Genomic DNA, 16,451 nt, shown 5'->3' with positions numbered 1-16,451 from the left:
AGTTGGAATTTAAAGTGTTCCCAGAGCCAGTATTTAGTGAGTTTGAATTTTGACATTTTTTAAGAGGTATCGTAAAAGCACACCTCAGTGGCCATAACTCTTCCTTGTCAGGCTGGTGAGTATTTTATGCACCATGAAAATTAAAATGGGGAATAAAACAGAACCTTCCAGCCATGAGCTGCGAAATAGATTAATAAAACACTGCTGGCTGAAAGCTGAAAGGAAAGGTGCAAGGGTGATAACACAGGCCAAAAGGCCAAGCAAAACAAAGAGGATGGAGACTATCATGTGAAGGCTTGCAAGAAAGGAAACTGCTTGATCAAGTTCCTGGAAAGCTTTCAGGTGCCACAGTTTGCAGGATGTAGAGCACGGTGATATGAACTGACTGGGAAATAAGAGCCTCAGCACCCTCCAGGATCCAGTTTTTCCCATAATTACTTGCCTGGTGAATTTATTTGAATTGAAGTGAAGCCTGGGGAAGAGGAGAGACCTCATTGCTCTCTCCAACTACCTGAAAGGAGGTTGTGGAGAGGAGGGAGCTGGGCTCTTCTCCCAAGGGACAGGGGACAGGACGAGAGGGAATGGCCTCAAGCTCCGCCGGGGGAGGTTCAGGCTGGACATTAGGAAAAAATTTTTCACAGAAAGGGTCACTGGGCACTGGCAGAGGCTGCCCAGGGAGGGGGTTGAGTCACCTTCCCTGGAGGGGTTTAAGGGGTGGGTGAAGTGCTGAGGGATGTGGGTTAGTGATTGATGGGAATGGTTGGACTTGATGATCTGGTGGGTCTCTTCCAACCTGGTTATTCTATGATTCTCTTCCCTGCTGACCTCCGTGGCCTGAAGCTTTGACACAGTCCTTCTGTGGTGGGACTGTGCATGACACTGGTGTCAGGAGGACCCCCAGCTCTGGTATCACTGTTGGAAGAGCAGGGAATGGATGGCAGGGAGTGATAGAAACCAGATGTGGGTCTCCAGAGGTAGAGCAGGAGATGGATGCTGGATGGACTTGCTGCCCAGCAGCTTGAAACCTCTATATCGGGTCTATGAAAGGGCTGTTATCAGAGACTACCAAGGCTCTGGGGTCCTTCTCCTCTGCTGTCATGTCCTGAGACCCCTCTTTTCACAAGCACTGAGTTCACTTGCAAGGCAGATTCACACTCCCGGACCTTTGATTTCCTTGCCTTAATTTCCCTGGGGAAATATATTTCATAATAGTCGTATGTTTCTGAGTCCTTACAGCCGTTTAATTGACTGAGAAACGAAGGCGATGCACACGCTCCTTGCAAGGCTTCGTCTCTCAGTCCTCCATACCCAGGAGGCTGTAAAAAGCTTCCTAGAAGCCCTCTTATAAAATCAATTGTGTAAGTGTGTGCTCAGGGAATTTACAAAGCATACTATTTACTCAGCTTCTCTTGAGCGTGCCCGTGTTTAGCCACCTTCCCATTTGGAGACACAATAACATGATGACAAGCCGATAACAATTCTCTGATAAGGCGCTATATCATCAGGACATAAAACTGCTACGCTGGAACATACAAATGGGCCCCTCTTCAGTCAGTAACGATGCAAGATATTTCAATGGAGGTGTAAAGCTGCCTTGTAATGCACCTGTGGTAATTGCACAGGGCTGTGTACCCTGGGAGCTGTTTCTTCCTGACCGCAGCTGGTGATCAGCATATGCCTGGAGCAGGAGGTTTGATAGTCCTTTCATCCCAGCCAGTACATCTGCTGCTGCTGTCTGTATCCATCTGAATGTCTAATAAAGAAAAAAAAAAGATACTGAGCTGTTTGCTTCGATAATATCCTGTGGTATCCATCAGGATGACGGGGCATTACAGACCATTGAGCGGATGAAAGGGAAGCACCGATTGAATAAAACTAGCTTCCCAGCAACTTAAAAACAAAGAAGGGAAGTTTCTGTGGGAGTTGTGGGTCATTAGCTCCTTGCCAAGTAAGAAAGGGCTGGTGGCAAGGAGAAGGGCAGAGGTATTAATAAATACGAAGGCGCGTGTGTGGCCACACACAGAGCCCTGTGCACCTACCTGCTGGTGTCCTACCAACAGGTGAGGACCATTGACCCAGGGAGGGACATATAGGAAATAGCAAGAAAGGTGCTGGAAAGCTCATGTATGGTAGGAAATACATGGTTTGAACTCTGTCCATGGGCAGGAGTCTGCTCTACAATCTGGTGTCCTTGGTGGCAATCCTTGTAAAGGAACCCAAGAGTCAGATTGCAACTCAGTAGTTCTCTGAGAGGCTGTCCTACTCCAAAGCTGTGATGTATTTTTAAAAGCCAGTTGCATCCTATTTCTTTCTTTAAGGATACAGCCACGCATCTGTCCCTGTAAATCTGAGTATCCATTTAGAGCACACGTACTCTTGGACCCACCAAGCAAACCTGCACTGCAACTGTTGAAATTTGTATGTCTTGCATGTCCTTCAGGATTCTCAGTTGTCTTCTCACTGGTTTCTCTTTTCACGCCTGTCTCCAACTTCTCTTTTCACCCAGGCATGAACGTACTGGAGAGTTCCCCTTACGAGCCGTTCGTCAGGGGCTTTGATTACGTCCGGCTGGCGTCCATCACCGCAGGTAGGTGGGTGGGGAGATGCTTTTACATTTACTGGTTCAAACAGGGAGGGAACTGACTGTGGGATCAAGTGTTATGGACAAAGCAGTCCCTTGTGGTGTCTCGTGGCATCTTCACAAAGTCTTGCAACCATTTTACTAAGGAGCTACTTACGATTTCTTTGATAAACTGTTGGTAGAAGAACATGTCCTACAGAGAAACACGTATGATTTCCATCCATGGCTTTTCCATCCATGTCGTTTCCATCCATGGCTTTTCCATGTCTATACTGTGAAATGCTGGGACTAAGGGACGTGGTAGGAAGGTCTCTTTCCATGAGCCATCCCAGGTGGGCTGATTGTCCATAGCAGGCGGATGGCTTCAAATGGGAATGGGGAAGATTTAGATTAGATATTAGGAAGAAATTCTTCACACTGAGAGTGGTGAGGCCCAGAGAAGTGGTGGCTGCCCCATCCCTGGAGGTGTTCAAGGCCAGGTTGGATGGGGCTTGGAGCAACCTGATCCTGTGGAAGGTGTCCCTGCCCATGGCAGGGGAGCTGGATCTGGATGGTCTTTAAGGTCCCTTCCAACCCAAACCATTCTATGATTCTATGACCTGTGTGGTTCAGACAGCCTGCGAAGCAAAGGCTGTGTGTGTATCATTAGGTACAAGAAGGTGTTTCCACATCAGTGACAGGGTCAAACTCTGCAGGCAAAAAAGTCAATAACCCAACCTACTGGTGGATTCCAGCCATAGCCTTTAACCCCGTGCCCTGGGGACAACCTTGCGACTCAGAGCCCTGTTCTGCTCTGCATCATGTAATCCGCTTAATTACACGAGCAGAGCTGTGTGACACCTTTTAACCCCCTTGAGGGCGTGAGCCCTGGGCTCAGCAGTTAAAAGGTCACTGCAGTAGCTATTAAGCCATCCATCACCAACATCCCAGCTGCCACCACAACCAGCGTTCAGCTCTGCTTCTGCACCACAGCCATAGGGAACCTTTACCAAGGGTGATTTTGTTACCAAACTACACGTCTGGGAGCAGGTAATTTACTCCTGCACCAAAACAGCAATCGTGTTGTAGCTCCTCTGGAACGTGCACCTGGCTCTGGTGAGGCATCCACAGCTTTAGTGCACCCAAGCACGCAAGAAGCAGCACATCCCTGCAGCTGATGGATGTCTGCAGTCCTGGGGATGGGGAGGCACTTGTTAGGTGCAAATGTCCAGGAACAAATTAACCCATCAGCCCTTGACAATCTGAGCAGCGAGGTGAAGGGGTTTGCTCCTGGACCTCATGTCTACTCATTGACTCCACTTGACTGATTTGAGCATGGAAAATGAAGCATGCACAAAGCTGTTTGCCAGGTCACGGCCTTCTTAACTAGAGCGTTTTCCCCTGTTGCTGAGAGTCCTACAGGGCTTTTCAGGCCACAGTGGAATGTAGGGATGGGGGTTTTATGCATGGTTAACACCTTGTCAGGTTTTTAAAGCAGAGTGAAACTGGTTGGGCAGCAAAGCTAAAGTGCCCAGAGCAGCAGGGATATGAACCAAAGGACTCAACATCTATCTAGGAACGTGAAGTTTCTTGGTTTAACCATATTTTTCTGTATTTATACTCATTAACACCTTCTATAACATAAGTTATGGCTCACTGTTCTGTGTTTGACCAGTGCCCAGGATCATAGAATCACAGAATAGTTCAGGTTGCAAGGGACCTTAAAGCTCATCCAGTTCCAACCCCCTCGCTGTGGGCAGGGACACCTCCCACTGGACCAGGTTGCTCAAAGCCCCATCCAACCTGGCCTTGAACACCTCCAGGGATGGGGCAGCCACAACTTCTCTGGGCAACCTGGGCAAGGGCCTCACCACCCTCACAGGAAAACATTTCTTCCTAAGATCTCGCCTCAATCTCCTCTCTTTCAGCTTTAAAAGCGTTCCCCCTCATCCTGTCCCTGCAATCCCTGATCAAGAGCTCCTCCCCAGCTTTCCTGGAGCCCCTTTCAGTACTGGAGGCTGGTCTAAGGTCTCCCTGTATCCTTCTCTTCTCTGGTCTGAACAAATCTAACTCTCTCAGCCCACCCTCATTCAGGAGGTGCTCCAGCCCTCTGATTATTTCTATGGCCTTCTCTGGACTGGCTCCAACAGATGTTGTGAGATGCCCAGGATAGAGCAAACCCTCATTTTATTAAAGGTAGAAGCTTGGTGGAGCTGAATCTATAATGTGAGGCTTGTTGTGTGGCCACGGCACCTCTTGGGAAAGGTGAATATGGAATGAGATTGAGTCCAACCTGGATACAGAGAGCAAATGTTTAAGGGACAGGTGGACAAAGCGCTGAGGGACATGGTTTAGTGTTTGATAGGAATGATTGGACTCGATGATCCAGTAGGTCTTTTCCAACCTGGTGATTCTATGATTCGCTCTGGTCGCTGCCTTCCTGGAGTGGGTGGTGATCTCAGCGAGGTGGTGGTGGATGGAAGCAGCATGACGATGAAGGTCTTGGTGGGGAGGTCAATGCAAAACTCCATTACCATCTCTCGTCCCCTCACAGGGTCTGAGAATGAGGTGACTCAGGTGAACCGGTGTCTGGATGCTGCCAAAGCCTGCAATGTGGACGAGATGTGCCAGCGGCTGCGGACGGAATACGTCTCCTTCTGCATCCGGCGCGTGGCCCGGGCCGACACCTGCAACCGCTCCAAGTGTCACAAGGCTTTGCGCAAGTTCTTTGACCGCGTGCCCCCCGAGTACACCCACGAGCTGCTCTTCTGCCCCTGTGAAGACACGGCTTGTGCTGAACGCCGGCGACAAACCATCGTTCCTGCCTGCTCCTATGAGTCCAAGGAGAAGCCCAACTGCCTGGCGCCTCTGGATTCCTGCAGGGAAAACTACGTCTGCAGGTAACATCCGCACATTGAGGTGGCCAACGTGTCCCTTGGACAAGCACCAGAGCAAGTGTAGGACACTTCTCCCAGTATTGTTCCAGCCTCTAATTATTAAGGGCTTAGGGATTTCCTGAGCTGAACTTGCAGCAGACTTTCCGGACCATTATGTCATCTTTAAATTACAATTAAAGAATTGTGTGTTTTCATAAAGGGAGGTGAGAGAATCAAGATTTTCTTGGAAAGATGCACTGGTACAAATATCCTCATCCCTCTGCACTGCAGAAGCATGGGTGAAGGAGAACAACTGAGCTATGTATATGAAACTAGCTCTGAAAAATGCAAAGCCCCTGAGCCACACCAGCTCTTGCTCAGATTTCTGCTGTCTACCCAGGGAATCCAAACCAGACGGGTACTGCCCTCTCCCTAACAAGACGAGTGGGCCCAGTGGGGAAGAAGAGATTCAAAAGGGAGAGTGTTTCTTCCCAGGAGGCTGGAAAGGGTTTCCTGCAAGCAGCACAGCTGTTAATTATCTGGTTCCTTGGTCTCTGAATATATAATATAAAACATCCTCTAGAGACATGGCAGGAGCAAGGGGTTGACATGTGACCCGGTCAAAGCTAGCAGTGCAGAAACCACAAGGAGAGCCAGGAACAAATTGTGGGACTTCAAAGAAATAGAGTCAAATATTCCAGGGTTAACCCTGCCTGCACTGTTTAGTCCTCCTGCAGCTTCTTCACGGCTGTAACCCTTTGAATCTCTGGAGGAATGGACTCTACTAACACAAATAATACAAACCCTGCAATCAGCGCTTCCCTCCCCTAAATAATGCAGAAAAAAATTGAGCAAGAGGAGTTTGCCTGGCTGTGGCACAATAGATGGGGGTTGGTATGGAGCAAACATGGGAACAAAGAAGAGGAAAAAAAAAGGAGAAGACTGGGGAGAAGGAGGATAGTGGGCAGGGAAGTACAAGTCAGTGTGCTGACTCTGACTAGGAGAAAATACAAAGAGGAGGAGAAACATGTTCAGGTTTTCTGAGATTGCCCAGGCAGAGCAATCGTTTGAGGTACCTGGTTCACAGTTCAGACAGTGCAGTTTGTCATCTAAAGGGCCCTGACTTCACGTGTCGGCAGTGTTAGTGTTTGAGTTTCCTAAGTGAGTCAAATTCCATGCGAGGTGCCCTCTTACCTGGCCACAGGATGCCTGATTAGATGGATCCGAATCTCCGGTAGGTCCTACCTGAAAGCCCCATGAGGATGTCTTAGATGTCCTACAATGTGCAAACACCATGAGATGCCTTTGTGCCAACAACTGACTCATTCCTAAAGAATGAGGTGGCAAATATCTGGTTGGCAGCACAATTTACAGAGTTTATCCAACGAAGCCAGCAGGGGTCCCACATATAAAGAGCAGTCTGACAATTTGTCTGCACGATGCAACTACTTCCCTGCATGGCCCAGACAGTCCCAACAAGCCCAGAGTGTGACTTAAAGCTGCTTTGTGCTAAGTGCTTTGACGCAGACAATCATAGAATTGCTAGGCTGGAATAGAGCTTCGAGATCATCAGGTCCGACTGTACCTGTCCACTACTAAACCAGACCCCTGAGCACCTCAACTACCCATTTTTTAAGTATCTCCAGGGATGGGGACTCTACCACCTCCCTGTGAAGCCCCTGCCAGGGCTTGAGAACCCTTTCAGTGAATAGGTTTTTTTCCTCATATCCAATCTAAACCTCCCCTGGTGCAACTTGAGGCCATTTCTCTTGTCCTATCATTTGTTTCATGGAAGAAGAGACCAACACCCACCTCACTACAACCTTCTTTAGTAGTTGTAGACAGTGAGGTCTCCCCTCAGCCCCTTTTTCTCCAAACTAAACCTCAGTTTCCTCAGCCACTCCCCATAATCCTTGTGCTCCAGACCCTTCACCAGCTTTGTTCCCCTTCTCTGGACACGCTCCAGCCTCTCAATGTTTCTTGTATTGAGGGACCCAGAGCTGAATGCAGGACTCAAGTTCTCACCAATGCTGAGTACATGACTTCCCTGCTCCTGCTGGCCACGCTGTTTCTGATCCAAGCCAAGACACCACTGGCCTTCTTGGCCACCTGGGCCACTGGTGGCTCATGTTCAGCCACTGTCAACCAACATCTCCAGGTCTCTTAGCACCAGGCAGTTTTCCTGCCACTCTTCCCCAAGCCTGGAGCTGCACGGGGTTGTATTCCAAATGCAGAACCTGGCTCGTAGCCTTGCTGAACCTCATCCTGTAGGTTGTGAAAACTGAGGCACAGTGCTCTGACGTGAGAGGTGTAGGTCAAACACCCCTTGCTCCACAGGCTCCAGAGGGTCCACTCCTCTCCTGAGAGTGGGTACCGGCAGCGGAGGGTGAGGTGGCAGCCCTGATGCTGGGTAGAGCATTTTGTATCTGAGCCTTTGGGCATTTTCCTTAATCTGAGGATGAGCTCAGTTACATTTAAACCACAATCTTTAGAGAGAAACTGGACCAGATTGATTCTCTCTTTCAGCAAATCAGCCTAAAAATGAAGGCTTAGGTCTCTCAGAGAAGTTGTTACCCAAAAGCCAGATAATAGAAAGAAAGAAGGAATTCCCTCACAGCTTGCAACAGCTCCTCCCTCAAAAACCAGTTTCACACACCAGAAAACAAGCATTTCTTCCAAGACTGGACCTTTCTTGCAGTCCTGGCTTGTAAAAAATTAACCACAGCCCCTATTCATGTCTCATCTCCAAGGGATAAAACTCAGTTCTGGGTTTGTTGGAGCAGGCAGGAAAATATGAAATGACATTAATTCAAACTGGTTTAGCAACACCTCCAGCAGCAAAGAATTTTGCAAGCTGTAAACACTGTCAGTGTGTTGTTATGTCCCTTTTTGCCCCAAATATTTGTGCTAATACATCCTTTTTTGTGCTCTCACTCCATTAGGTCACGCTACGCAGAGTTCCAGTTTAATTGCCAGCCCTCCCTGCAGTCCGCGAGCGGCTGCCGGAGGGAGAGCTATGCTGCCTGCCTGCTGGCGTATACAGGGATCATAGGTAAGTGGCTGCATCCTTTGGTCTTTCTCCCATTCTCTGAGTGGGAAATCTCTCTTCTGGGTAGGAAACATCTCCTCTCAGCAGCTAAAAGCTATGGAGACAGTAAGGTGGAGAGCTGAGACAGATCTCGGGGAGATGCTGGGCTTTCCAGCAGGTCCAGGGAGGTTCTTCTCCCTCTGGACTCGGCGCTGGTGAGACCGCTCCTCGAATCCTGGGGTCAGTTCTGGGCCCTCCCCACAAGAAGGATGTTGAGGCTCTGGAGCGAGTCCAGAGAAGAGCAACGAAGCCGGTGTGGAGGATGGAGAACAAGAGGAGCGGCTGAGAGAGCTGGGGGTGTTTATCCTGGAGAAGAGGAGGCTGAGGCGAGACCTCATTGCTCTCTCCAAATGCCTGAAAGGAGGTTGTGGAGAGGAGTGAGCTGGGCTCTTCTCCCAAGGGACAGGGGACAGGACGAGAGGGAATGGCCTCAAGCTCCACCAGGAGAGGTTCAGGCTGGACATTAGGAAAAAATTTTCCACGGAAAGGGTCATTGGGCACTGGCAGAGGCTGCCCAGGGAGGTGCTTCAGTCAACTTTCCTAGAGGGGTTTAAGGCACGGGTGGACGAGGTGCGGAGGGACATGGTTTAGTGATTGATGGGAATGGTTGGACTCGATGATCCTGTGGGTCTTTTCCAACCTGGTGATTCTATGATTCTGTAGGGGTTAGAGAAGGAACATAATCCATGAGCTTCACGATAGTCGCAGTGGAGGGAGAAAAACCATGCGCCAAAGGGCTGCTGCAAGATCTCAGCTTCTCTTTCAGGTGGAAATAGATGGGCTATCCCAGGGCACCTGCTTTGTCAGGGTTCCCTGATCCCATCAACTGGAAATCACCATCCGTTGGCATCTCGCTGACTTCAGGGAGTGTCAAACTGGGTTTTCAGATGCTGCTGAGATCCAGCTGGCAGCAGTTAGTCCAAGCACAGCCACAGTCCAAACAGAAGTGCCAATGGACTTGATCAATCCTGGTGGATAGGATAGATTGACAGCTTTTTGGGTCAAGACTTCCTTCTGGTTTAATCTTTCCTTTGTTGGCTCTGACCATTGTGGAGATGGGGTTTGGCTTTTCCAATGACAGCATGAAAACCTTTACACGCATTCACGTACAGTTTTTGAATATAATTAGGGAACACGAGTTCCCGGGATCTTCCCATTCCTCAGACCAATAGCATGTTTTAGCTGACTGAAGGCTTGGCTTGTGGTGGGGTAGACAAAGGGCTGCAACAGTCCCTCTTCTCCTCCCTGGGAGCAAAACAGACCTGTGACACCAGCATTTGAACAGTTTTCTTGTGCTGCCATCATGGAAGGGATCAGCTGAGGCTGAATGCAGAGCAAACCAAGACAGCAGCAAGGAGGGAGAGCCACAAAGTTGGTGAAGAGTTTAGTGGAGAAGCCATGTGAGGAGCAGCTGAAGTCACTTGTTCTGTTCAGCCTGGAGAAGAGGGGACTGAAGGGAGAACTCATCATGGTTTACTGCTTCTTCACAAGGGGAGGAGAAGGAGCAAGCACTGAGCTCTTCTCTTTGGTGACCAGTGATGGGACCTGATGGAATGGCAGGAAGATGTGCCAGGAGAAGGGTAGGTTAGACATTAGAGATTCTTCACCCAGAGGGTGGTGGAGCACTGGAGCAGCTCCCCAGGGGAGCAGTCAGGATGCAAATCCTGACAACCCCCTTAACACATGGTGTGAATGTTAGGGTTGTTCTGTGCAGGGACAGGAGATGGACTCGATGATTCTTGTTGGATCCTTTCCAACTCAGGACATTATGATTCTATGATTGCCATACCTTGAAGTAACTCTTCTCTATCCTTCCTGGCAGGCAGTCCCATCACACCCAACTACATCGACAACTCGACTTCCAGCATAGCTCCCTGGTGCACGTGTAATGCCAGTGGCAACCGGCAGGAAGAGTGTGAGAGCTTTCTGCATCTCTTCACCAACAATATCTGTCTCCGTAAGTATCGCTCAGCACATTGCTGCTCCGGCAGCATCACCCGCGAACTGGTGAGGCTTCTCGTGAATGAGGGTATGAAGATTCTCTGATCCTCCAAAGTCTGTTGGTGTCCAGCTCCCCTTGCTTTCATCAAAGGAACTGTGAGGACCCTCAGGCATGCATTCTGGGCCCCTCACCATGAGAAGGATGTTGAGGCTCTGGAGCGAGTCCAGAGAAGAGCAATGAAGCTGGTGAGGGGGCTGGAGAACAAGAGGAGCTGCTGGGAGAGCTGGGGGTGTCTATCCTGGAGAAGAGGAGGCTGAGGGAAGACCTCATTGCTGTCTCCAAATGCCTGAAAGGAGGTTGTGGAGAGGAGGGAGCTGGGCTCTTCTCCCAAGGGACAGGGGACAGGACGAGAGGGAATGGCCTCAAGCTCTGCCAGGGGAGGTTTAGGCTGGACATTAGGAAAAAAATTTTTCCCAGCAAGGGTCACTGGGCACTGGTAGAGGCTGCCCAGGGAGGGGGTTGAGTCCCCTTCCCTGGAGATGTTTAAGGGGGATGGGTGGACGAGGTGCTGAGGGACATGGTTTAGTGTTTGATAGGAATGGTTGGACTCGATGATCCGGTGGGTCTTTTCCAACCTAGTGATTCTATGATTTGGGTGATCCGGTCGAAGAAGGCTAGAGAAGTGGGGGGGGGGGGGGGTGTTTTCCCTTGGAAACGTTGCTCTGATAATTTTCTCCATCTCTTTCCCACATGAAGAAAATGCCATTCTGGCGTTTGGCAATGGGACCTACCTGAATGCAGCCGTGGCCCCATCCATCCCCCCCACCACACAGATGTACAAGCAGGAGCGAAACTCCAACAGAGCTGTGGCAACCCTCAGAGAGAACATCTTTGAGCACCTCCAGCCCACCAAGGTAGGAGACGGTTGACTTGGCCCAAAGAGATGCTTGGCTGTGTCCACACCTCCTTCATGCCCTAACATCCTACAGTGGTTTGGATTAGAAGGGACCTTCCAAGATTATCTACTCCAATTGCCCTGCCAACGGTCGGTGCTCCAGCCCTCCTCACCTCAGTCCCCGCTTCCATCTGTGTCGTTTCAGCTATGTGCACATATCCACCCTTCTTCCACCTCCTGGAGTCCCCGATTCACCCTCTTCTTCATGCGCTAACGTCTTCTTTCCCATCATCAAGCTTAGGGCTACATTATCCCATCCCTGACTTCCCTCCTGCTTATAGATCGGTAGGATGAGAGGAAATGGTCTGAAGTTGCACCAGGGATAGTTTAGATTGGATAAATTGGAAAAAATGTCTTTACTGAAAGAGCGGTGAAGGATTGGAAAAGGCTGCCCAGGGAAGCGGTGGAGTCACCATCCGTGGAGGGGTTTGAAAAGCACATAGATGCAGCATTTGGAGACATGGTTTAGCATGGTGGTGCTATTATTTAGACATGGTTTAGCACGGTGGTGCTGGGCTGATGGTTGCACTTGATGGTCTTAGAGGTCTTTTCCAACCTTAATGATTCTATGATTTCTTTTCTTTCATGTATGTTAGAGGGACAGGTTTTTTAAAGTACTGAGAACATCCATGATCTTTTCAGGACTCTAGAACAGGAGCCAGGACTACTGTTTGGCTCCTCGTCCTTCTGCAGGGCAGCTGCATGGCTTTAAACAAGCATTTCGGCTGCCTGAGACACAGATTCCTCACTTGTTAGATGAAGATCCTGAAGGTCATAACATTGAGGCTTAACTGACTAAGGTTTGCTAAGCACTGGAAAATCTAATCTGAAAGGTTCTCGTCACCAGCAAATTGTTAGTATCAAAGTAATATAGAACTGAAATTATCTTAAAACAAATAACAGATGAATTTACTGATGATGGCAGCAGCAGGCATTAAATATTTTATTTTTAAATAAAAAGCAATGACCTTGATGCACCACCCACCAGAGTAATTTTCAGATCGAATTATTTTACTATTGAATAATTAACAGTGACCCTGATTTGCTGAACATTCAGGTAACAGAAGCTGTCAGTTAGCCAAACTCCAAGGGCTGTGCGTGGGCTTCGCTCTGAGCTAGCTGGTGCCCTCAGGGAGTTTCCGCACACAGAGGGTTTTTTAAGCTTTCTCCTTTTTTCTTTTGCTGGGGAAACACCCGATTCACCTCCCTCCATCCGCTCTGTCTTCACAGAGCGACAAGTTGGGAGGTGCAGAAGCGTGGCTTCAGCTTCCTTCACTGCTTTTCAGGACGTGTACAGCACAGACGTACTTTCATCAGGAAATAAACTTGGCACCAGAGGAGATTTGGAGGAGTTGCTTCTAGCTGATGCTCCCCAGACCTCAGTGCAATCCAAATGGTGACCTGAGGTCCAGACCTTGCACTGAGAGCTTTGTCCTGGTAGCACTGGAGAAGCTGTAAACCAGATCCTCAGCCCCAAACTCAGATCCTGTTCAATGTTTATTGAAGTTAGTGACTCTGGACCTGAGAATCATAGAATCATAGAATAGTTTGGGTTGGAAGGGATCTTAAAGATCTTCTAGTTCCAAGCCCCATGCCTTGAGCAGGGACACATCCCACCAGATCAGGCTATGATGGACCTATCAGCCCATAAGCTTCCCATCTTCACAGCCGTGCAGAGCCTTGGCTCTAAATCATCTCAGTTATCAAGTAATGAAATGCAGGTCTCTAGAAACACACGTTTTTGACCACAGATGTCAACACACTGAAAAAGGGTAAAGTTCACCTGCAGAGTGGAGGCACCCAGGGTGGGAGTCAGTCATGTAGAAGCATACGCTGTATTTTGGAGAAACCCATCTGGCTCCAAGCTGCTCTTTGGTGCAATATCTGCCAGCCCTATGGAGATGTCATTAATATTCAAGGGACTTCTCCACCTGGAGAGACCACTGGGTCTGACTACTGTCCAGCTGTGGCTCCGTGGGCTGCGTGGATCTCCACTGACCAGAGTGGGTAACCAGGCACCCCTCCTCACACAAAGATGTCTCCAAACAGTGTCCAAACGTGGAGGTTGCATGCCCAGCATTGTGCCCATGAGGTGACCCTGCGTATGCCGTGGCGCTACCCCCACCTCCACCACCATCTAAGCTGACGTCTGGTCTAGAGATGGAGTGTTGAAGCTGGCCCTGGATCCCTCTGCACATGTAGGAAGGCTGCGTGGTCCCCGAGCCCTGAATCCTCAGAAGGATAGAGGTGGGGAACAAGCACATCACTCACCCTGTGCTGCCTCCTTTCTCTTGCAGGTGGCCGGAGAGGAGAGGCTCCTGCGGGGCTCCACTCGCCTGTCATCGGGGACCTCCAGCCCAGCAGCTCCCTCCCACTGGGCAGCCTCTCTGCTGCAGATGTGGTTTCTCTTCACTCCTGCTGCGCTGAGCCTCTCTGTGATGTGAAGCTGGGCGGCCACTTGCCAGGCAGAGACTCTCTTTGTGTTGGTTTCTTAAAACAAAACAACCAGAACAGTAACTTTTTTGGGATGAGGGGGAGGAGGAGGTGAGAAGGAGAGGTGAGCATGTGATCATCCCTTCTTCCTCCTCACCCGCCTGCCAATTTATTTGATTTTATACAATCAGCATTGTCAACAACCAGCTCATTCTTGGTCCTGGCCACCTTTCCACCCCACAGCTTGGTGGTCGTCTCTCCAGCTTTCTGTGGACGGGGTCAAGGCACAAACTATTCCCTTGGAAAACGCTGAAAGAGTCGATCCGAGAAATGAGAGCTACAAAGGAAATGCTTTCGCTTGCCTAAGCCAAGAGGGGAAAGGCTTTTGATGGATGAGCTGTCAGGAAGTTTCCTGAAGCCCTGACTCATGTTGGGGGGCTCTTGACAGGACACGTCAAATGTTGTGGAGCTCAGACTGTCTCCAGGGTTGCTCAGGACCCAAAGGACAGCCCACCCGGTTTGGACTGAAGAAACCAGAGCACAGGTGAAAAGATGGTTGGTTTTGTTCACCTGAGAGGATCCTGAAGCGCTTCTGGGGTGGATCAAGTAACCACATTAAGAACAGCCTTATAGAGATTATCCACCCGCGTGAAACTGTGACCAGCGTGCAACCAGCATGCGTCTCCAAGATGACACCTGCTCCCTGGGCCCTCCTTTCTAGAGAAATGTGTCATGTATTGATGGTGTTCAGGAAGAAACACGTGTGTTGCGTGTTGTTTACATCTGGCTTTCTTCGTGTCCCAACCCTAGCAACTCTGTTCACTGGTTCCTGTGAAGTGTTTGGGGTAGGTATTTTATTGTCACATCCAGACAGCCTGAGGCCAATATTGTCCCACTCCAAGCTAACCTTTCTCCACGTGGGATGAACGTGGAGACCCAATGCCAGCCGAACGCAACCCGTTCCCACGTGCTACCTGTCCGTATGTCTTTGCAGAGAGGCAGAAGATCTTCAGTCAGGGGATTTCATTAGTTACTCAAGGAAGAGATTGAACAGAAGAATTTTATCACTCTGAGAACATAAATATCCAGCCAATTTTTGGAAAGGCCAAGTCATGAATCATGTCATACACAGGGAGCGAATTACTAAGGTTCCCCTTCTTGAAGAGCTGGTGGAAGCAATTTCTCGCGTCCAACTTAGCGCATGAAGGACATTGCCTCCTCCCAAGTGCTGCTCAGTCAACTGAGAGGTGGTTTAAGTGACCCACTGTACTGAGCTGCAGCCAGAGCCCAGTTGGAGGGTGAGGATAAGCGTCTTTCTGGTCTCTCAGGGCTCAGGGAGGCAGATGCGTGACCTTAGTTTACCTGAGCATCCAGGGCTCATCATTTAAGGAGTTAAGCTGAGGATTCCCAGCGTCTTCTGAAGGGGGCTGAATCCCTTGTTAGCTTAAGCCAAGAAAGAAGATATTAAGGAAGGGTGAGAAGGCTTCCCAGGATAAACGCTTACCCAGGCTGACCACCACAGGAGGAACAGCAGCAGCTCCAGATCCTCCCATGGTATTTAGACTTGAGCTTTGCAGCCAGCCCATTTATTCCTTGGTTTGTTTTCCTTCAAGGAACATCATTAGTTTCTTAGCATTTGAATGCATAGAAAGGCTTGGCAGCAGCAAAGTCCAGTGGTTTCCATCCGCATTCCCTGCAGAACAACTCACATTGCTTTATTGCTTCAGATTTTGCTGAGAAACTGCAGGAACTTCCTTGGGTTTTGGTCCAATATGAAACCACTCTGGTTTCCAGATGAACACCTGTGGATGTGTAAGACATGCAAAGGAATGTCCTGGCTGTGTTCCATCCAAAGTTCTGCTCCTCGAGGTCCTTGAGGGGCTGTAGCACCTGGTTGTCCTAACCCAGGGCTGTGTAAAGGGTCCTGGAAGGCACCAAAATCCAAGTCTGGTTCTCAAGGTGCTTAGTCACACCTTGAATGGAACCTTGTGTGTGAGATCTTCGCTGTGAAGAACTCACCCAGATCACAAAAGCAGGCAGGTAGGTCCCTTCAAAGTGCCAGAGCCGTGCACTGAGCCGCTGGGAAGATCTCCCCACTACCCAGGACACTGGTGTCCTCCAAGAGACCAAGGAGTCATCTGAGCACCAAGTGACACAACTACCAGCTGCAGCTCTGCAAAACTTGTGTCCTCTGAGCCACAGGTGAGAAGGGGATTAAACCCTAATGTTCAGCCCTTCAAAGGCAAGGAACTACCTCAACATCATGAGGTCGTGCTGTGAATTGCCTTCTTCTGCAGCTTTCCCTTCCAGTCCTGTGGTCGTGCCCTGCTCTTCACATCTGGCTCCAACAAGCCTGTCTCCGTCAGCCTTTAGTCTTCTTGCATGGGCTGCGTGTCTGCTTGGGATGGACATACAAGTGTCAGCTGCTTTCCAGGAGTCCCCTGTCCTGCAGATTCTGCTCCCACATCTCTTGTAATTTGCTGGTGGTGGTTGAAAAGCCACTTTGCCATTTCCTTCTTCAGTTGAGACCCGGCAAAGATAGACATTTTCTAGGTGGTCAGGATGACTGGCAACCCCACTTCAACTCTCCTGTAAGC

The 16,451-nt window shown here is 49.6% G+C and overlaps 1 protein-coding gene across 2 annotated transcripts in view; it reads left to right on the top strand.

The window, feature by feature from the left end:
* The window catches only part of GFRA4 (GDNF family receptor alpha 4), an 82,234-nt gene extending 67,455 nt beyond the window's left edge, over nucleotides 1-14,779 (top strand). For both annotated transcript variants that reach the window (XM_069856651.1, XM_069856652.1), the window contains exons 3-8: nucleotides 2,507-2,587; nucleotides 5,115-5,460; nucleotides 8,379-8,488; nucleotides 10,347-10,481; nucleotides 11,223-11,380; nucleotides 13,719-14,779. In XM_069856651.1, the coding sequence (XP_069712752.1) occupies nucleotides 2,507-2,587; nucleotides 5,115-5,460; nucleotides 8,379-8,488; nucleotides 10,347-10,481; nucleotides 11,223-11,380; nucleotides 13,719-13,865 (977 nt within the window). In that variant the 3' untranslated portion in view covers nucleotides 13,866-14,779. The remainder of the gene's footprint in view (nucleotides 1-2,506; nucleotides 2,588-5,114; nucleotides 5,461-8,378; nucleotides 8,489-10,346; nucleotides 10,482-11,222; nucleotides 11,381-13,718) is intronic.
* Nucleotides 14,780-16,451: the final 1,672 nt, after the last annotated feature.

This window comes from Phaenicophaeus curvirostris, chromosome 4 (genome assembly GCF_032191515.1).
Source record: "Phaenicophaeus curvirostris isolate KB17595 chromosome 4, BPBGC_Pcur_1.0, whole genome shotgun sequence".
NCBI classification, from domain to species: domain Eukaryota; kingdom Metazoa; phylum Chordata; class Aves; order Cuculiformes; family Cuculidae; genus Phaenicophaeus; species Phaenicophaeus curvirostris.
The sequence above is the reverse complement of the archived record's forward strand: the minus strand, read 5'-3'. Positions and strand labels throughout refer to the sequence as shown.